Source organism: Ochotona princeps, chromosome 9 (assembly GCF_030435755.1).
Source record: "Ochotona princeps isolate mOchPri1 chromosome 9, mOchPri1.hap1, whole genome shotgun sequence".
Classification (NCBI taxonomy): domain Eukaryota; kingdom Metazoa; phylum Chordata; class Mammalia; order Lagomorpha; family Ochotonidae; genus Ochotona; species Ochotona princeps.
The window spans coordinates 33,924,967-33,947,737 of NC_080840.1; the positions used below are offsets into that span (position 1 = coordinate 33,924,967).

Below are 22,771 nucleotides of genomic sequence, written 5' to 3' on the forward strand. Positions count from 1 at the left end.
AGGTGTGAAGAATATGACACGATCCAGTATGCATTTTGAGCAATAATCGCAGCTGCTGTATGCTGAATGAATTGGAGGGTAAAAGAAAAAAGGAGGGCCCGGTGCCGTAGCATAGTGGCTAACATCCTTGCCTTGCACATGCCAGGTCCTATAAGGGTGCCAGTTAGTGTCCTGACCACCCCACTTCCCATCCAGCTCCCTGCTCGTGGCCTGGGAAAACAGTTGAGGACGGCCCAAAGATTTGGGACCCTGCATCTGCATGGGAGACCTGAAAAAAGTTCCTGGCTCCTGGCTTCAGAGAGGCTAAGCTCCAGCCATTACAGCCACTTGGAGAGTGAATCAGTGGGCAGATGGTCTTTCTCTCTGTCTCTCCGCCTTTCCATTAAAAATAAATAAATCTAAAAAAAAAGAACCAGGTCCAGTGCTGTGGCATAGTGGGTAAAGCTACCATCTGCCATGTTGGCATCCCCTGTTGGCACTGGTTCAAGTCCCGGCTGCTTTACCTCCAATCCAGCTTGCTGCTAATGGCCTGAAAAAAGCCACAGAAGATGACCAAAATGCATGGACTGCCACACTTATATGGGAGATCCAGAAGAAGCTCCTGGATCCTGGCTTCAAACCCACCCAGTTCTAGCTGTTGTGGTCATTTGGAGAGTGAACCGTTGGGTGGAAGATCTCTCTCTCTTTAAAATAAAAAAAATCTTGAAAGACAGTAGAAGAAGTAAACTAGTTGGGTGGCTGTTGAAACAACCATGAGAGATAAGAAAACTTTGAGTTCTGTTGGCATGAACAGGGCACAGCAACTTGAATGGGGCAGATTGTTAGCCTTAGCCACTAGACAGAGGAGGAACTGTGTGTTCATTAGAAAGGTCTCGGTCAGGTGTGGGCCCACTGAGGAGTGCCATGCCAATAACGCATCACAGTGGACCTGCCAAGTTCTAGGACTCAGCAGATGGATCTGTGTTAGGGACGCAGGAGTGGGAGTTATTATCACAGTAATGGTGTCTAAAACCAGAGGCCGCCTAGCAAAGCCAGGAGTCCTGACTTGTAACAAACAGACTGAGACGTGGCCACACAGTCAGGAGAAGTGAGACTGTCACAGGAGGTTTGAGAGGAGGTTTCCAGAATAAAGATGTAGACCAAGTGTCAAGTGCAGCTTAAGGGGTCAGATGAGGTAAAGACTCGTAAGAATTTGCTTGACTTTGGTGACCTAACTAGCGCTTTGGAGAGCGTGAGGGGGCTGCAGCCAGTACACAGTGAAATGAAGTGTGATTACCAACTTAAAAAGTGGAGGCTGTTTTCCCTCTGTCTTCCAAGAAGTTTGACGTTCAAAAGAAAAGGGAGATGGAATGGTGGCAGCTGGAGGAATAGGTGGGAGTCCAGACAGGGTTACTTCTTGTGGTTGGTTTGTTTAAGATGGGAGATAGTACAAAGTAATTCATGCCGAGGCTAAAAACCAAGGCAGAATTTGAAGATGCACAGGAGAAGGAGGTGGGGTTGGCTTTCTGAGAAGACGGTGCCCTCCTGGGGCAGCCTGGCCTGTAGCACAGGGGGGCACGCAGCCCGCTTGGAAAGCTGGGCGTGGAGGACGGGGGCGGAGGGGACGTCTGTGCAAAGGGCATGGCTTTCTGAATTTAGAAGGAATGCGGGGCCATGCGTGAGGTGATTAGCATCTCAAGATGTCTTCTTTTAAACCTTTTAAACAAAATAGCTCACTCTCCGAGGGCTTTGGAAATGTTCTTCATCCGCTCTGTGCAGGCTCTTCTGCCTCCAGTGACTCTTAGGGGTTGTAAAAGAGTAATAAATTTTTGAAGGCACTTTGCAAAATTAAATAATCACATAAATGCTAAGTGCTCTGTGTAATCGTTGATTTTAATCTCCTAGTTTTCAGACCATTTTGCTCACAACTCAGTGTGGATTTTGTGAGCCATTGTCATTCTCATTTTGTCCTCTTTGACTTTTTTCCACTGTAAGATTTTCATTTCCTTTGTTATGTGTGCTTTTGCTAGTTCAGCAGTAGTAATTACAGTTGAATTATTTATTGTGGATAAAGCAGAAGTCAAGTGAAGTCAAATATTCTGGCATAAGTGAAATTTTCTTTTGAGCGTCTTGTGAAAAAAATCATATTTTTATTCTGTATATACAACAGGCAAAGACTGTAGATCTAGGCCAAGTCGTTGCATTGGGAATACAGTCATTTGAGGGAATTGTGCTGCTTAAGGAAATGATACAGTCATTTTGAACTTCAGAAATGTTACCTGTAAAGTTAAAAAGAAATTGCCTATTTGCAGGATTATCTGCCCTATTTCATACCATTCTGATGTGATGCCTCTGATACAATGGATGCCACAAACATGCTTTGTAAATTGTAAAATACTATAATATATATTTTGATTTGAAAAACAGTAGAACTTGGGCTCCCATGGGTAATTATTAGTTCCCCTTCACACTCTGTGATCCAGGTGAGTAAACATTCCAGAAAGCGAACGCTCAGCTCGCGCAGGTTCTAGTTTAGTTTGTAAGCATCCTTGACCTACACGTCTCTATGCTAATTGAAATCTAGCATTTTTAATATTTAGTTATTTGTTTTTTGAAAGAGTTACACAGAGAGGGGGAAAGACAAGAAGTACAGAGAGATCTTCCATCTGCTGGTTTACTCCCCAGATGACCACAATGGCCGAAGCTGTGCCAGGCAAGGCCGAAGACAGAAACCAGAAATTCCAAATACGTGAGCTGTCCTTTGCTGCTTCCCCAGGCCTGTTAGCAGGGAACTGGATTGGAAGTGGAGCGGCGGGAGCCCATATGGGATACTAGCACCACAGACTGCAGCTTAAGCTGCTATGGCACGATACCAGCCCCATCTGAAGCTAATTTCAAATCTTCATGAAAACCTCTCTGTTTTTGATGGATTTGACAATTTGTTATAGCTGTCTAATTATGTACCTCTAGTCGTGGGAGCAGTGTGCACTATTTTACAGCACCAGCTCAGAAATTAGGTTGCTCTGGGTTCCAATCCCAGCCAGGCATCCAGGAGGCTTTAAGCTCTCAGTGCTTGTGGGATTTGAAACTGGAGAACGGAGATGTTAGTGCTGTTCCCTAGATTTGTCTCTGATACATGAAATAACGGCGTAATGTCTACCAGTGAGCTATTGCATGTTGGGTGTTTATTGAAATAGGACTCTGTATGCGAGAAACACTTCCTGTGAAAGTAAATCTTTAAAAAGAAAAGAAAAGAAAAAGAAAGTAAATGACTGCTTAGATTTTCATTCTGAAGAGCTCACTCCTGAGAGGCATTGAAGTAGCTTCTTGGGATTGTAAGCATATTCAGAGGAGCATCTCTCTCTCTCTCCTCTCTCAAGCATTATAATGGCTTACTTTTTGGGAGGCACATTTACACCTAATAAGCTTCTCACCTGCCCTCAACCCAGCAGTGCTGTTCTGATTCTTTTTTGACATGCTCTTTATAGGGATCGGGGGTGGGGGGGTGGGGGCAGTGGGAGTAAAGGGAGGAGGGAGGAAGAGAGGTCTGGAGCAAAGAGGGAGCCCACAAATGAAAGGACAAACAGGTCAGATCTCTGAAAAAAGCAGAAAAATCTATGGTCCCAAATTTGGCCACCAGAGGGTGCTGGATAGCCAGCCTCCTGGCTCTCCCTTAGAGCCTGAACCCTTGCCCACAAGAGAAGGGTTGACTAGATACCACTTATTGGTATTTTTGTGGCGTTGTGTGGCCTCATGTTTTTACTGAATGCCATACATGTGATAGTGGTGCATCTTCCTAACTTTCCAGAGACAGTGATCTTGCTGGAAGCTTCCCATCCTTAACAAATCTTTAGGCTCCCTAAGCCAATCCTAGTGGTCCTGCCTATTCAGAAGCTGTTTTGCTTGTAATTCTGTTGATATAGGATGCTTTTGCTTTATTTAGCACTTCTAGTCCTGCTTCTGTTGCTGTCCCACACAGGTCCTATCAGTTCTTCATGGGCTTTAAAAGATCTTATCCCAGCAGTGGAAACACTGATTGCGATGCCTACATCCCAAACCTTAGTACCTGGGTTCCACACCATGCTCTGGACCTGGACTCAAGCTTCCTGCTAATGCAGACCCTGAGAGGCAACAGTGACGGCTCAGATGATTGGGTTCCCTCCACCCCCATGGGAAACCTCGGTCAAGTTTCTGACTTCTGGGCTCAGCCTGGCTCAGCCTCAGCTGCTGCAGGCATTGGAGAGTGAGTCAGTGGATGAAAGGGACCTCTAGGTGCACATATCTCAGCAATTTCTCTGTATGGAGTATTGTTCCAAATTACTTTTATTCCTTTCTGTGTTGCATCTCTACTCCATTCTAACAAGAACAAGGACATTTCACTCACAGTATTCTTGTGTAAGAAGGTTTGGAATGAATCTGCCATCTCTTGGTAGCAGGTACTGGACAAAAAGCATCACTCCATCCATTGGGTCATTTACTTGGGGGTTGGCATTACATAACACTGCATGTGAATACAAATGAGTCATCCACTGGACATGCTGTGCTTTGATTAAGTACTGTATGTCATTCACTTGCTAACACCATGTCATGGAAAGTGCCTCTACAGCGCCTTGGATGTAACAGCCATGCAGCTATTTTAATACTTTTCCTGCAGGAGGTAAACCAACAGTATGTCTTTCATTTGGTCAATAATTAAAGATGCATTTTTCCTTTTATCCTTATTAAAATGGACTTTTTAAAGCTAAGCTGAAATTTCATCCTGTAAAATGTAAGAATTAACTAGCAAAACTACTTCATGTTAATGTAAAACTAAGGCTCCAGTTCTGATCCCCAAGTTTCCACTCATGGCCACAAGCCTCCTGGCTTCACAGTGGATGCCCCAGTCTCTGCCTCTGCTTTCATGACCAGGGTAGTGGTGAGACCACTCAGGAAGCAGGTGTCTGCCTCAGAGGAAGATCCAACCGAAATCTTGATCCCTCTGGGAAAGGACATAGCTTGGCCCAGCCCCAGCACTAGCAGACTTGTAGGAATATTGGAAAGGCACTCATTTTACAAGATAATGGAAGAGGTGAAATTTCAGTGCCATGTTCTCTATTAGATTAGTGTTACCAAAAAAAATTTTTTAATTTGATTTAGTGCCTTTCTCAGGTTCTACACCCTTCAAATCACCATTGCAGATCATTCATTTGCCACAGGCATCTAAGTGTGAAAACTTGAGTTTGTAATAAATGTTTACGCTGGTCCATTTGTAAGTTACACCATCATGCTAGTTTTTTAATATTCATCTTCAGGGCTTGTGCTTGTTGATTGCCAGTCTACAGTGATGACGTAACCTGCCAACTCTATTGACTTCTCCCCAAACTGCCAAGTGGAAGTCTGAAAATTCACATTTGAAAAGACTGATATCCTTCCCGTGAGACACATGTTAGCTAACAGTAAACTAGTTTTGTATTCCCAGTCTTGTTTTTTCCCTTAATGTACCTTACAGTGATAGTATTTATGAACACATTTTAAAGCAAATAGTGATGAAAGAACAAGGGCATAAGCTGTCAGTTTGATTTAGTTGGCTGTTTTGCTTTTAAGTTTACCCGAGATGGGTTGTTATTAAACTAGGTGTGAATTCTGGTTTTTTAAGATTTTCATGAGAGACCTATGTCCTGTTGTTTTTCTTCTGTCCTTTGAAATATCTGAGTCTCTTCTTGGGGTTTTAATTGAATTTGTACATTTGTCTGTGAATTATAAGAAACTAAAAATACTGATTTAGCAACAGGCCATACCAATCTGAAAATGATCATTTAAAATTGTTTAGAATTCTAAACTGTTTCTCTTTGGGTCATTTTCATTTTTTCTAAATGTGGCAGGTTAAGAATGAAGAAATTTGATACTGCTTATTACTGCCTTTTAAGTTTTTTATGTACACCTTTGTTCCATTTTAAATTCATGTTGTCTTATAAACAGATAAGCATCGAAGGGGTTGGGATGTTGGTGGTGTGGGATGAAGGCAAGGAGATAGCTGGCAGCCTCCTGTTGGCTCCTGTGGTTGCTCACCAGCTCCCTGCCTATCCCTTATCACAGCACCAGACGAGCTAGACTTTAAATGTTATGGGAAGAGGGGAGATTTCAGTTGAGGGCCTGTCGCGATAGTTCAATGGCTAAGTCCTCACTTTGTAAGCACCAGGACCCCAGATAGGCATCAATTCATATCCCAGCTGCTTCACTTTCCATCCAGCTCCCTGCACTTATGGCCTGGGAAATCAGTAGAGGATGGCCCAAAGCCTTGGGATCTGTAGTCACCTTGGCTACAGAAGAAGCTCCTAGCTCCAGATCAGCTTAGCTCAGTTCAGCTCCAGCTGTTGCGGATGTTTGGGGAGTTGAACCAGAAGATGGAAGATTTTTCTTGCTGTCTCTCCTTTTTCCATAAATCTAATCTGACTTTCCAATAAAAATTAAAACCTTTATTATAAAGCCCTCCTTTATGGCTTCACTACCGTTTTAAACTATTGTTCACTAGAGTCACAGCAACGAGGGGCAAGTCTCGTGGCACAGTGCATTCAGGCAGTGCCTGAGACACCTGACTCCCATATCTGATCCGCTGCTTTGCATGCAGTTTCTTGCTAATGTGCCTGTGAGGACAGCAGGTGATGACCCACGTACCTGAGTTCCTGCTGTCCACATAGGAGACCTGGATAGAGTACCTGGCTGCTGGCTTTGGCTGTTGCAGACATTTGGAGAGTAAACCAGTAGATGGAAGTAATTCATTCTCTCTCTGTGTGTCTCCTCCCATCCACCCCTCAAAAATCACAAAACTAAGACCTCAAAGTTAATAAACTTGCCTGTAATGTCATCCAGAAAGACTTAGTTAAGAGCTGGTTTTGAATTAGTCAAAGTTTGTTGTCCTGAGCCTAGAATTTGAAAGCTGTTGACAATATATTAGAGCTGTGCACACATCAAGTTATTCCTGATATTTTAGCAAAACTTCCTGTTAGTAAATGAAACACATAGACGGGCTGGGTGATCAGCTGGCCCTGAGGAATGCAACTCTCAATGTCATCGTTCCTGTTTTAAATGGGTGACCTTCATTTGTCTAGGACAAGCAATGGCAGTAACACTTCTCAGTCTGGTCCAGTCCAAACACTGCACCACAACAGTGAAGGAACAGTCTGAACCAATACAGCCCAGGGCTGGCTGACAGGCACAGGAGACATGTCGTCCCAGTTTGGTCAAGGCGCATCTTTTATTGAGTGTTTCCAAAAGAAATACATTTATTTTGCTAGAGATCCAGTTAAACAGAAGAAGCTTGATAATCATATGTGCGTTTAATGTCATAAAACTAGTTATGGCTAAAGTACACTCGTATAAGTAACAGGTTCACCAGGTGTGCTCTGGGAGAATTGGGTGGTAGGATTTTTATTGTTGTTGTTCAGTAGTGTTTTCCTATCTTAATCCACAGGTGATCTTCTAAAAGCTATTTCACATGATAATGGGATTTTGAGGTACCCTTGGAGGTTCTGGGAGACCCAAGAAACAGCTCATAGTAGGCTGCTGTCCAAGTGAGTGGATTTGGTGTTACCCTTGAACGCCAGCCTGAGCAGCTTCAGCCACATGACGTGGGGCAGGTCGCACGATACTGCTGGGTCTCCTCACCTGGAACACAGGATGTGATAGTATTTACCCATGAATTGGGTGTCAGGGTTAAACCACAAGAGACGCCGCATGGCACTGATCCAGCACGTGGTAAACAATGGGTCACGGGCTCTTGGCCCTTCTCCTTCGTTGATTGCCACGGAAACAGTTTCCTCTCTTTGCTTAGGTTTCTACTAGATGCCCTGGGGTTGAATAGCCGAGGCAGACCACTTAAAATCCCAGCACATTTACAGTTCCTGTCATCCAAAGACACAGGCTGCTCAGCTTGGCACAGCCTAGATGGTGTGTGTTTGGAGCGGGAGGTGTCTGTGAGCAAATGGGATGACAATGCCACTCTTAAGATCCTGCCTGAAAAGGGGTTAACACTGAGGAGCCAGCGTTTGTTCTGCAGTGTGTCCAGTGCCGCAGGTGATCACTGTCTTCACTGTCTTTCTAAAGGTGTGTTTGAATCTGAGGTTTTCTTTAAACAGGCTCCATTTTCATTCAGACTGCCTTTGAATGTGCTTTCCTGTATTCTTCCCTGTGTCCCGGGTTAAATCAGGAGATGCCTTCAGGTATTAATGCTTCCGAGATGTGTTGAGTACTACCTCTCATGCCTTACTTCCAGTGGCCTCCTGATGTGGTGATTCACACCTGATCAGTGAAGTTCCTTCGGTTTTTTGAGAGTGCTTTCTATGTTTCCTGCACACATTGTTACTAAAATGAGTGTAGCAGCCTTCAGGAGCAGTGTTTCCTAAAATCAAGCCAGATTCTGATCCAAGGAGGGGAAATTTCAGCTTTAAAACTAGAATATTAAGGGGGGGGGGGGAGCAGTATGTAGTTCCAGGCCACAAACAGCTCAAAACAGTCTGAGGCATAACTGCTGGTAAATCTTACAAAATGCTATAGGCGACTCAGCATCAGAATTGCCATAGAAAATTTTTGTTGTTAGCCATTCTGTTGATCCTTCATATTGTCAGAATTGCTAGCAGATGGGAAAAGAGATGAGTCAGGATACAGTATTAGCAAGCCATATTTTTTTAATCACAGGCCACTAATAAGGTCTGTAGCATCTGTGAGATTTATTTAAGCAGTTGCTAAGAAGCGTTTGTTTTTTCCAGTAAACACGACAAACCTTGTGCAGAATTGTCTTGATTGACTATTTGACTAAATGTGTTAACGCTGACGTGCAATAGCATTTGCTTCGTTGTAGTGGTGTCTTCTTAATTTTAAAATCGACAGACTGATAATTCTGGCAGCTCATAAATCTGTTAAGTCTGGAAACATTGTAATATTTATGAAATGTCATAGTTCTGTTTCTGCTTTTTTTTTTTAGATTAAGACTTTTAAAAAATTCTCTAGTATGATTAGGACTGTTTTCAGCAAAGCATAAAATATAAAAAGCTAAGTGTTCCCCCTAGAGATCTTTAGATAAAATGATTTGAGAAAATAATTCCATCCTGTCATTTGGATGTGATATTTTAGGTTTTTATAGTAGACTTTCAAAGTTTTAATTTTCTTGACAAGTCTTCTATCAGTAATAAGCAGCCTTCCAATACTTCTCATAGAATTCAGAAATAATTCTAATTGTTAAACATGCGCACTGTCAAAATGATCAGTAAGTTGGTTTAGTCTGGCTTTCTGTCTTCTCACACCATTAAGTTATTTGGCCTGCTGTTTCATGCAAGAAGAGTTCACGGGTTACTAATCACCATGTGTTTCAGTTACATTTTCTTCTTCTTCTTCTTTTATCTAAGAGACACTAAGAAATGTGAAATCTTTTACTTTGGACCTGTAAGAACTTACCTCCCAATAAAATGTTATAATGAAGGCCCTCAATAACAAAAGCGAGTTGCTTATTCCAGCTACCACTTGTATACCCAACGATACCAGTCTGTAAGCCAAACGGTTAACTTTTCCTTGTAACTTGTGAACAAGTGTCTATCTATCCGTCGGTCTAATTATTGTGTAGAGACTTAGGGTTTTTCTCGAAGGCCTTCCATTTGGTTTAAGCACACTTTGTGTGTGAGTGGGAGATCCTTGCCTCTCTTCTGACCTGCGGCACAAAGATGATAGCAGTTCTGTGTTTTGCTGAGCATATGTGCTTGATTCCCTCATGCAAGACAGCTCTAGAAAAATGCCAGACACAGGGCTTTCCCTCTCAGCTCCCAGGGAGAACCCTGGGAATTTCTCAGCAGCACACCCCATGTGTGGTGACTTCACATTTTGAGCTCTCTGACAGTGCTGGATTAAGAATGTCAAACTTGGTCACTTCGGACTTCTATCTAGTAATTTCTCCTACTTGGAAGCATGACCAAGCTTCCAGTGAAATTTCCTATTAGACTGTTACTTAACTGGAACTCACAGAATTAAAAAGCATGTTTGTCCTCTGATGGAAAGCAGAGAGCGTGTTTGCACTCTCTTTTTTGTCTCACTTGCACTTTAAAACTACCAAAGAAAATCTCTTAGGGTGTTGTTTTTTTTCTTTAACAAGCACAAAATTTGTCTTTTTAAATCAATGTGACCTAGTGAGTCAGAAGTGGAGACTGAGACTACTGTGATTCTGCCCTTCTCAAAGATTATACAAATCAAACTGGATTGCAGGTCATTTCTTTCTGAACCCAACAGAAGGGTTATGTACCTAAGCTAGCTGTTTCCTCTCATTACATTTCTTGCTGTCTCATGAGTTTTGTGTCACTGATGGTCCAGTACACACACACACACACACACACACACAGCAGGGGCCAGCAAATTTGATATTTTGTTCCACAAACTTGTATCAATAATTAAGTGAAATCCATGCATACGGTATGGTAAAAATGAAAGCATAGACCTGGAGCACAGGACCATGTCTCTGCCGTGACCTTGAGCAAGCTCGCTCTTGCTGCTACCCCTCACATGAAGGAATCTGTGAACTCTGAGGTTGCTCTTTTGTATATAGCAAGGTGCTAGAAGAGTCTTAACATTACTTTGTAATTGATATTTCTACCAAACAAACAGCTTAGTCATGAGCAATGACTTTGTAATAATCCCAGATCTCAGAATTTGATTATCTCAGGCCCATGCAATTTAATGACCTGATCTAAGTTTAAACCTTGTTATGGGAAATCGATTTTATTCTCTGTCCTTCTTAGTATGTCATGGCCCCTTGATATTTATCATTTCAAATGTTTGGGAAAAGCAAAATGTTCTGTAAGCAAAAAAAAAAAAAAAAAAAAAGCTTCAGATACTGAAGCAGTGCAAGTCAGGAGCTCATTACCTCTCCTACCTGTGCGTTCCAGTTCATCCTCTCTACGTCAGGTGCATGTTCTTCCTGCAGGTGAAGATGGCCAGCCTGCAGTGTTCTTCTCCAGTGTTAAACCATGAAGGGTTAAGAAGCCTATTAGCTGCATAGGTTCTGTTTTATTATTAAATTCAAACTGATTTTTTTAATAGCATTAAACTAAAATGTATTTTAAAAACTTTCCAGATGAGTTACTCAACTTTGTACATTTGCTCACGTCCCATAAAACTCACAATAGAGACTTCCTGTTTGATTATTTATTTATTTACAATTTATTTGAAAAAGCAGAACAACAAAGACAGATGTACAGAGATCTTCTGTCTCCTTGAGTTCACTGCTTGCCCCTAGCAATCAGAGCTGGGCCAGGCAGAAGCCAGGAGCCCAGAGCTTAAACCAAGTACACGAGCCATTATCTGTGGCTGCCTTGCAGGGTGCACATGAGCAGATAGCTAGATCAGAAGCAGGATAGCCAGGGCATGGTACTGCAACATGGGATGTAGGTACCAGGTACTCCAATGTGGTATGCAGGTACCCCCAAGGCCAAACACCTGTCGCTGTTTTTCTCAATTGGGTAAGCTTTAAAGAATGTGTCAATCTTATCTAAATAGCAGCAAATTGAATCCAAAGGGGAAGTAAGGACTCCAGCCTAGGCACGGCAGTGTGGGATGTGGGCATCCAGATGTGCCAGATGCCCACCCCAGGGCTGCATATTCTCAGTCCATGTTTTCACTGACTTGACAGACCAGATTCTGTACGCTGACAAATGCAGCCCAAATGGGTTAGTTTAACTCAAGTTGTGCTCTGCATTTATTTTAGAATCAGGCAGCTGACACATAGCTACAGTGACACAGTATGCTGGCTTTTATGCATTGGAGAAAGCTGTCTCACAAAATTGTTTTCTACATGCTAGAAAACATGTAGATTCAGATCGATTCAGCACAGGTTTTACTGGCTCAAACAAAAATTCCTTTTCCACGTTTCAGCAAATTTGATTTTGATGAATGATACCTTGTCACAACAATAATAAGAAACTCAACATTTCCTTCTGGTATTATATTCATGAGCCCACAAGACTTTTTCAGTTTAGAACAGTATTTTAAAAGGCTGATAGTAAATGGTTTGATATTACAGGACCATTTCTATCATTATGAATCTCTGTAAAATTCTGTTTTGTGCATCTTTTTACTACTAAGACATTGAGAAGATGTGTTTTCTGAGATGTTCAAAAAGCCATCTCACCAAGTTTCCCTCCCCAAAGCATTTTTGGGCCTGTGGGAAATTTAATAATTACAGAAATACCAAGGACTAAATATGTATTATTGGGGCTTACTTGGAGATCAAAACCGAGCCAGCAGTTTATATCTATAAATCATAGTCATTATCTAGAAAGTGAAAAATTCCACTAGTTAAGCTTGTGTGTGCTCACAACACCATAATCTAAAACATTGTAGAAACCTGTGGCTGTTACTCTCCTGTTAACAGAGTTAAGAAGATATTCTCGCGATAAATACTGATGGTTTGTGTTTGGACCCCACAAGCGGAATGTAAAATCAGAGCAAAACCCTTCTTCCCCAGATAGTCCTCCCCTTTCAAGGGCCGCAGGCACAGCCTGAATGCCAAGCATCCCCTTAGTATCTGTCCTTAGCTTTGATCTCTTTTCTGGCTTTCCAAAAACATAAATTAGAATCCATATCTGATGTCTGATGTCACTACAGTGTCTTAAAACTCCCTTGGCTGGAAGTCCATCTTGTTCACCACCCTACCTTATTAATAGTGTCAGGGGCGTCTCTACCAGTCATGCTTGAAGCCAAATCCTTCAGAGTCGGTCAGCCAACAGAGAAGGCTCTCCTAGTGCTGCCTTCATCCTCCTCTCCATCTTCTCCCGAAACAACAGTGGTAGCCTCCTTCTTTCTGTCCCCATGGATGCTCATTTTCTCTAAAATGGAGATTCATTCTCTTTTTAAGCAAAAGCTTTGTTTGTTTGTTTGTTTGAAAAGCAGGTTTTGCAGAGAAAAGGAGAGAGAGAAGTCTTCCATCTGCAGGCTGAAGTGGCTGGAGCTGAGCTAATCTGAAGCTGGGAGTCAGGAGATTCTTCCTGGTCTCCCATGTGGGTGCAGGGTTCCAAGAACTTGGGCCGTCCTCCTCTGGTTGCAAGCCATAAGCGGGGAACTGAATCAGAAGTTGAGCAGCTGGGACATGAACTGATGCCCGTATGGGATGTCTGCACCACAAGACAGAGGATTGGCCCATGGAATGACCATGTAGGCACCCCTGGGGTACTTTCGAGAGCTCAGATGTGAGCATGTCTCCACGCATGCTCAGAATTATCTAGCATTTCTCAGCGTACAGATTTCACAATGATATACCCTTGACCGTGTGACCTTCACCCCCTCCTTCTGGCTTTAACTTCTGTCTTTGCCTCCCCATCCCCCACAGCTGCTTGACAAATCTTGATCTGTGGTGAGATGTCTCTGAAGATCCCAGGCATTGCATGTCTTGTATGTTTCTTCTCGGGCCAGTTCCTCTCCTCCCATTTTCTCAGTTCATTCATCCTTTAGTGAATCAGCTGTGCATGGGGCTGGCCCTGAGCTCCTTGTGGGGGGTAGAGCGTTGAGCTCATCCCTGTACACTACCGTAAGTCCTCTTTTATCGATTTTTAAAAATTATTTTATTTATTTGAAAGAAACAGTGACAAGGAAATGGAAAGACAGACAGAAAAGAGAGGTCGTCCATCCACTGGCTCACTCTGCAAATGGCCGGAACAGCTAGGGCAAAGCCATGCTGAAGCAAGAGCTCAGAACTCCATCTGGGTCTCCCACGTGGGTGGCAGGGACCCAGGTACTGGGATCATGTGATGCTGCTTTCCAGGGTAGCTGGATCAGAGGCAGAACACCCAGAACTGAAACAGGCACTGCAGTACAGGATGCAGGAGTCCCGAGCAGGAGCTTAACGTGCTGTGCCACAATGCAGGCCTCACTGAATACCTAAGCAAATGATTATTCTGGTGCTCTCCTATGGAGAGCTGTATTCAAGGATGCTTTACAGACAGTTTGTGGGGAAAGGAATGAAAAGATAGATTTATTTTGGTGCAAAAAAAGTTTTTGAAAGCCTTTTTTTTTTTTTTAGAAAAATTCAAATTTTCCACACACATTTTGAACACCTTACTTCTTTGGGGACCTCAGAATTTTTGCACCACATTAAATGTATCTTTTAATCCCATCTCCCAGGAACTTTCTGAAATACCCTTTTAGGAGATTATACAAAACTAGGATTTTCCATAACCCAGCATCACACAGACACAAATCTGAAATTGGATTTAAAACAAAACAAAACAGGCCTGGCGCAGTAGCCTAGTGGCTAAAGTCATCATCTTCCATGTGCTGGGATCCCATATGGGAACCAGTTCTAGTCCCAGCAGCTCTGCTTCCCATCCAGCTCCCTGCTTATGGACTGGAAATCATTCAAGGATGGCCCAAGCCTTAAATCCACATGGGAGATTCCAAAAGAAGCTCTTGGCTCCTGACTTTGGATCAGCTCTGGCTGTTCCAGATATTTGTGGAGTGAACCAGTGGATGGAAGACTTTCTGTCTATGTCTCTCTTTCTTTCTCTCTCTCTCTCAAATCTGCCTTTCAAATAAAAAAATCAATTTTTTTTTTAGAAAAAGAAAGCTAAGATTTAAGTACCTCATTGATTTACTTACATGGGATCTCTAGGTCCTTAACAATGCTAGGCAATGGCTTTCTGATACCAGATACCTGATTTTCTCAAGATTTTCATATTGAAACATAAGTCTGCTAGAGGAGGAAAGTTGTTCTTACCAGCATATCGACAATAGCGTAGGTAATCAGTAACAAGATGTTGGTAAGTACAGCATCAATCACATTCTGAAACAGTTGCTAGGAACAATTGAAGCTAAGCGTGTGATTAGTTTCATAACTTCTTTCCCAAGCATCTAGCCAACCGGGGGTTTTCCACTGTCCCATAGGTCTATATTCAAAATGGCTTCAGTGTGGCTATAGTGCACGGCTCCTGACATCTAAGAAGTTTTTTTTCCCCGAGTTTAGCCCCTTACTCAATGTAATATTTAAAAGCTCCTGGCAAATTCCCCAGTAAAGATAGTCCAGATATTTGTAGGACTATCTTAATACAAACAATTTTAAAATGATGATAATTACTTGTTCTTTTGGGGCTTTGTTTCTTCTAATCTTAGCGTAGCTTATTCGTTTGCATCCTTAGTTCATACTGCTGTTAGCCCACCTTCATGCCATATTATTGAACTGTGCAGTTATATGGTTCCTAGACATGTGTACGATAGCTGAATCCTAAATAATTTGGGGAATATCTAGAGTTGGACCATGAAAGTACAAAATATAATTCTAGAATCAAGTACGAAATTGTGTTATTTAAATTAAATATTGTTTATGTCAGCTTTTTATCACTACAGCAGAACACCTGAGAAGATCTACTTAGGAGGCAAGGATGTTTATTTTGTCTCCTGATTTTAGAGTTCACAGTTTCCGATCCAGTGGGCCCCTCTGGCCACCCGGGAAGGCCAGATGGCAGTAGCCGAGCAATCTCAAGGCAAAGGAAGCAGAGAACAAGCAGAGGCTTTTATAAGCAGCCTTGTTATAACAACTACCTCCTTATAAGCATGCCCTCCACTGGCAAAGGGTGCTTGCCTAGCTCTATCTCTAAACACCGAAAGTTTCCACTTTCTTACTACCATTGACATGAGGCTTTGGGGTTTAAATGACAAACTTCTGTATGATTCAGGAGTGATATCCTATTCAAACCATGGCAGTGTTACATAGGAAATTCAAGGCTGGAAAGGATTAACATGGGCTGGAACGGAGATGGTGTCTGAAAGACTTCAGAGGTGGAGTGGGATCCTGTGCAGGTGCGGTTGGGCCTGTCTGCCTTGAGGATGCAAGGCCCTGTAGTCCATGCTGACCCTTCTACTTGACATCGCTTGTTGATGTAGTTCCGGGTTTCAAGGTCTCCTACTGGCTTTTCCTGCCTCTACAGTGATTTGAATACTATTGTGCATATGACAGATGCATGATTAATGCTGCAATCCAACATTAAGAAGGCACATTATATAATACCACAGTCTGTGATATAACAATTTGCATTGTAACATATTATAAAAATAAAATAGTTTTTTTTTAAGACATTTGACTAAAAAACAGCAGGGTTCATTTCACACACATCAGAGCTGCCATACATCCCAGAAAGGGTCCTCCTCCCAGGAGCAAGCACTTGCTCCCTGTAGCATTGCCATGCCACACCATATTTTTGGAACTCCTCTTTCGAATTTCCCCCAGAGGCTGTGACTCATCCATCTGAGAGTGGATTTGGTTTTTGGAAGCAGGAGTCACTTGGGGCCAGGTATGGTGAGTAAAGTGGAAGATGAGCTGAGAAATGTTTCCACTTGCTATTTTTAATGGCTGCAAGTAATGAGAGTGTCTTCTAGCTGCTTCATGAAATAACTAAAGACAGTTACCTTCTTAAAACAGAAAATAAGCTGAAAATTGCATCATTTCAATGCCGAGTATGGTTTTTTACTTACATAACTTTCCTCCTCAAGACTTAACCATGGCTGCCAGGTGTCTAGATCTGGGATCTGGGAGCCCCCTGATTCCCTGGGCTCCACCAAGGCCCCTGAGAGGCTTTTGGGAGAGACTCCCCCCCTCATTGAAACCCTGAGGCATTCTGTTTGCTGATACCTCCAGTGGCCTCCAGGCCCTGGGTCCCACTCTTGGCCCTCTCCTAGAAGGACCAGTCCAATTCCAGCTCCTGAAAAGGAATCTCTTTGTAGGGGAGTATGTTACTAAAAGCAAAAGTGAAAGCCACAGATGTGGTCCCCAGGGGTGCCTGCATGGCCAGGCAGCGTCTCTCCCATGTTCTGTCCAGGCAATGGAATCTCCTGGGGGAACAAGGTCTTGGGTATGCCCTTAGGCCTTTGTCCCTCTAGCCCTGTCCTTGGAGCTTGCATCTGGGTCTCTGGCCCTCACAGCACCTGCTGATCTGGATAGATTGCTGTACATCAGCAAGGTCTCTGCAGTCTTTGTGTGAAACTCCACTTGCCTGCCTGCTACCACTACTTTAGCAATCAGTTTTGAAAGGAAACAATTAAAATTTTTTTAAAATGTTAATAAGGAAACATTGGTGCATTAGGAAATGATTTTCAGGACATCCCTTGAGCCCTCACACAATAGCCCTAAAACACCTTTCTCAGGAGACAGTCCTTATCTTGCTGTTTTGACAGAGAAATACATTCAGCACAACTTGGCAAAAATGCCATCATTTGTATTCTGTCACAGAATGGATTGTAGCCCCCTTTACCCACGTGACAGGAAAACGCTCCTCTGCTGTCACACAGCAGACCAGGAAAGGATTGCCCACCATCATCCCCACCCACCAGCCACTGGTGGGCGCAGTGAGAGCCTGCACTACCCCCAATGGGCCACCATCATGCCACCTACCACCTACCCTGAGGTGGGCACAGTGAAAGCCTGCTACCCCACCCTTGGTTCCAGTTGACCCAGCCCACATGCGAGCCGGGAAGCCCATCCCGGCAGCCTGGTGTTTATTGGTGGGTTTGCCTCTGTAATTTATTTATTTTTCAACAGATAACATTTTGCCAGCTTATTTTTCTCATTTGCTGTTTCCCAGAAGCAGAGGTTTTGATTGTGTTGCTGTAGATGACTTGAGATTCTTATAGGCTCTGGCTTCCGGGTTCCTCTGGGAATGGATTCCTGTCTGAGGTTGAACCACACTTCAAAACTGATGTAAAGAACCAGCTGAGACATTCATGCTAAAGCTCACTGGGCTTGGACGTCTTTTAGATAGTACTGCTCTAATAATATCTTTGTTCTCCTCTATGTCTAGTTAAAAAATCTGAGTTTGGAAGAGCTGCAGATGCGGTTAAAAGCGCTGGACCCCATGATGGAACGCGAGATCGAAGAGCTTCGTCAGCGATACACTGCCAAGAGGCAGCCCATTTTGGATGCCATGGATGCCAAGAAGAGAAGGCAGCAAAACTTCTGAGCCCAAGTTTTCCCTCTGTTCTCATCACTATTCTGGAGACCAAGAAACCACTAAGAATGGAAGGAATATTGTGATTTTGTGTTTCTAAATCCCTTAGACGTATGTTCTGGAGGCTAAGGCCAAAATCTGATGATGGTACCTACTAGGTAAATCCCCTAAAGGCAGGCTCTCTGTATCTAATGTGTTTTCATCTTTAAGTGATCAAGAACCACAGAAGTGTGTTCTTCTCTTTCCCTATCAGCTGCTTACCAGCACTAAAACCATGGCAGAGAACAAAGGCCATGTTTGGAGACCTTTAAAATCCAAAGCCATTCTTTGATTGTACGACACTGAAGGGCTTTATGTTACAATACTCTTTATTCCTATCCAGTAGCTATTTATTATTATATCCCATTAGGTAAACTTATTTATTTATGCTGTTTCACACTGTGTTGTCTTTTAATTTTAAGGGTAAGATCAGGATAGAATCGGTGCAGGTAGGGACATACTAAATAGACGATAATGCACAATAAGATGATAATTCAGCAGGGAGCTCTGGGCTACCATCCTTGATTTCCAGGGTAGTTTTTCAGTATAAACAAGGCAATACTCTGAATCGTACCCAAATGGGTGGAGCATTTTTATATGGAAGCAATAATTCCATTTTTACCTTTTAAAATTTTAATTGTCTTGATTTTTTTCATATTTGCTGTAAACAGAACTCTATATATTTAGGTCAAACAGAGCTATAATGTTTAAAACCAAAGAAATCAATGAAATCATTGCACACACACAATGTGGGGAATACTTTAAAATGGAATTTGTTAGTATTGTTTCATATGTAGGTCCGATAGCTAAACAGAATCAAAGTGTGACAAGCTCACCAAATTTATCTCTGGAAATGTGCTCTGCTGTCACAGGATTTTCTGGTTGATTTCATCATTCATTTCCTAGGGATTGATCAACATGGTGTGCCTGAGGATTAAAAAAGAAAGAAAGAAATAGCAAAAGAATTTGTACCAAATGGTACAAGCCTTGGGGACTGGGGAAAGAAAAGATTAAAACCATTACCAATCAAGAAACACATTTCCAAGAGGAATGAACGCTGTTGTGACTGAACTGGGACCACTTGCTTCCGAAGCTACCTATGGCCATCTTACATGTGATGTTTATTCTTTGGTGTGATTAATTACTATGTGGAAATCATAAAGACAATAAATTTCACCAAGCACTTTTCATCTCGTTATCTTTTTTGATTAGATAGTCCTTACAAATAATTAAGAATAAAAATAAAACAAAAATAAACAATTACACATTGAAAACTACATAAAAGTTATTAAAAATGTAGACTGAGCGTCCAGTATCTGCTTCGGCCATCCCTTTATTGGAGTGTTTTGGTGCAATAAGATGAATCCATCAGCTCAGACCTCTACCTGCCCTCCCCCCACTTCTGTTTTCTAATCTTTTCACTCACCTGTCAAATACCTGCCTAGTTTGGGGCAAATAAATGAATGATGGCTGTCATCCAAGCAGAACCTCTCTGTGACACACATAGGTGGCCTGGGAGGATGGGTGCTGAATTAGAAAGTACATGGCAGATTAATCCAATGAGGTCTGTTGGCCACTCTTACTAATTCAATGTCAGTGGGAATCCTCATGTTTTCTACTTTTAAAGTAAATACATGGGCCCGGCATGGTGCAGTGGCCCAGGAGCTAAAGTCCTCACCTTGAACGCCAGAATCCCATATGGGTGCCGGTTCTAATCCTGGCAGCCCCTCTTCCCATCCAGCTCCCTGCTTGTGGCCTGGGAAAGCAATCGAGGACGAACCACGGCCTTGGGACCCTGCACTCAGTGGGAGATCCGGAGGAAGTTCCTGTCTCCTGGCTTCGCATCAGCACAGTACTGGCCATTGTGCTCACTTGGGGAGTAAATCATCGGATCGAAGATCTTTCTCTCTGTCTCTCCTCCTCTCTATATATATCTGACTTTGCAAAAAAAAAATAAATAAATCTTTTTTAAAAAGTAAATACACCTTATGCTTTACAGTTAAATCTATATCTTTTATATCTGCCTACATGAATTCACACACATATGTTTAGGAGAATTAAGAACAACAGCTATTGCCTTTTTTCAGAGCCTTAGGAGACCCCAAAATAGTTTAGGATCATCTTGGAATGTTTTCCCCATTTTTTAATCCCCTGTCTCCACCAAACATGGGACCAAAAAAAAAAAACAGAGAGCCAGCAATGTGGCAAAGCTGGTGAAACCACCTACCACCTATGGCACCGGCTTCTAATATGGACACCAGTTCAACTCCTGACTGTTTCACTTCAATCCAGCACCCTACCAGTGTGCCTGGGAAAGCAGCAGAGGTCAGCACAAGGCCTCAGGCCCCTGCACCCCTGTGGGAGACCTGAAGAAGCTGTTGACTCCTGGCTTCTGATTGGCTCCACTCAAGCGGTTGCAAACATCTGGGGAGTAAACCAGCAGATCAAAGAGCTGGCTCTCTGTCTCTGCCTCCCTTTCTGTAATTCTGTCTTTCAAATAAGTCTTTTTTTAAAATATCAGGTCTGGATTAGGCTTGATTAATCATGCTTTTGAAGAGAGTTTGCTAGTTATTTTAATAAATTGGGAAACAAACCTCTGATTGTAACCTTGTTTCTAAATGCACTTTTCTGCAAACCCCATCTGTTGATGAACACAGTATTGTGGCTGGAACTGGAGCTAATGAGTCAGGGTTCATCTTGCTGGAAAGCCAGAATGATTACTTATAGTACACCAAAGAGAAGAACATTTTCTCTTTGATTTAATGAACTTCCATGACTCATTTCTACAGACTTACAATACACTGAGACTATTTTAGCATTGTGCTCAAAATAGGAGCTTCTTTGGCCAAAATAAATTGGAGAAGAAAATGGATTTAGTTACATTGATTTCAAAATAATAACACCTAGTGTATGGGGCATCCAGTGTGTGTCGAACACCACACCACACCACACCTAGCAGCCTTCCCTGTGATCCTTCTGGGTCATTAGGTTTTTGTCTGTTTTACTAAATCAGCCCTGAGGTTTAAAATCATTCCATCCATTGACTCTGTAACGGATATTATATAATGTATTAATAGGATGTTTTAACTTAGTCACAGGAAATCTTCAAATGATTGACTTATGAGCATTCAATAGGAATGCTATTTTCGCTGCCTATCCATTATGTTTAGGATTCATGATCAGAATAAGTCTTTATGACCGGTAGTCTCAGAACAACATTGACTTGGCTTTCCTGTGCTTCCTCAGGGACTGCCAGCCCCACACTTTGTTGGTTGGTGCCTGGCAGGTATGGAACCTGGGTCTCCAGCCACAGCAGGGCCCATGGGCACCAACACTCAAAGGGGGTGCTGGCACTCGTCCCAGAGTGCCTCTGTCTTCTATAGCCACACCCACGCTTCTCCCTGGTGAATGAACCTTCCCCAGGAAAAGGAAGTCAGTGCAGCTGAGCCACAAGATCCTGCCCTTCCATCCTAGCTTCTCCAGCCTCAATGCACCGGGTTGCTAAACTGAGCCCTCTCATCCTCTGCTGTGTAGATACCAAGTCCTAAGCAAGCCGTTCACACCCGTGCACTAGGTGCTTGAGTTACAGGTGAAATCCGCTTGCTTCATGTGTTACAGGGTTCTCATTTAGAAGTGAGGCAAGGTTCTGCGATGAGAAAAGAAGAAAATGGCCACCTTTGTCTTAGTGGCCACACGCATACCATGCGCTTTGTAAATTCAAAGGGACTTGGGAAAGTTTGTGGAAGATGCAATTCAAAAATAATTTTCTGCAAAAAAATCTATGTATACAAGAGATCTTCGCATAGTCATGAAAGTACTATACCTGGATCTTACAGTTTTGTGCACCAAAATTAGCCTACCTTGGAATTCTGTTTTTTGTGAACTTTTCGAGGTCTCTTTATTTGTAAGTTAAATCCAGGCAGCAGCTGTGGCCATCTTTGTACTCTGATAATTTTTGAAATTACACTCATATTAGTAGTACTTTTTACTGATTGTAGGAAGAGAGAAATAAAAGACATGATCATCTCCCCCCTACACACACACAAAACAGAACATCATTTTTAAAAATAATTGGAGTTACACTTTATTACTAAATTGTTATCATGCACAGGCATTTAATTAGATATTTCAGCCAAATGCTATTTTGGAATCCTAGGGTTTTGTTTCTTGGGTGTGTGTGTGTGTTGGCATGAAATACTAGAAGTCTGGAGTCTGATGAACACTAGTGATGAGCCTAGACCCAGCGACCGGCGTGGATGTTAGTTGGATATTCTGACACACCTGAGTAGTGATTTTTCCTCTATTGAGTTGTGGGGAGCGGGGTGCTGAAGCCGCTCCTGGGACTGGGAGGGGCCATTGTAAGATGGCAGCTGGCCCAGGGCCAGGAGGCGGGATTGGTCTCGCCAGCAGGTAAACAGGAAGTCACAGGGATAGGCTAATGCCCTCGCTGCGATTATGTCATTGCTACTGGCCTATCAAGTAGCGCCAAGTGGACCCACGGGGAGAAGTGATTGGTGGAGAACGGTATAAAAACAGCTGGTAAAAGCTAAGGAGGGGGGACAATGAGGAGAAAGGCTGGGAGAAGAACGATGGAGGAACGGGAAGAATGGGGCAGCAGAGAGGGGAAGAGGGGCTAAGACCTTCGGGTGGAAAAGCTAAAGCGTATGGGGAGGAAAAGTGGCAGAGAAGGGTACAAAAGCAGTACGGAGAGAAGTACGGGACAAGAACAGAGAAATGCAGCAGAAAGTACAGGGACAAGAACGGAGAAGAGCAGTGGAGAGAGGGAAGAAAAGGTGAGGGGGAGTAAA

General features: G+C 42.8%; 1 protein-coding gene across 1 annotated transcript in view; it reads left to right on the forward strand.

The window, feature by feature from the left end:
* STK3 (serine/threonine kinase 3) overlaps positions 1-18,357 on the forward strand; it is a 285,278-nt gene extending 266,921 nt beyond the window's left edge. The window contains exon 11 of the mRNA XM_004580628.3: positions 17,778-18,357. Coding sequence (XP_004580685.1) covers positions 17,778-17,936 — 159 coding nt within the window. The 3' untranslated portion in view covers positions 17,937-18,357. The remainder of the gene's footprint in view (positions 1-17,777) is intronic.
* The last annotated feature ends 4,414 nt before the right edge of the window (positions 18,358-22,771 follow it).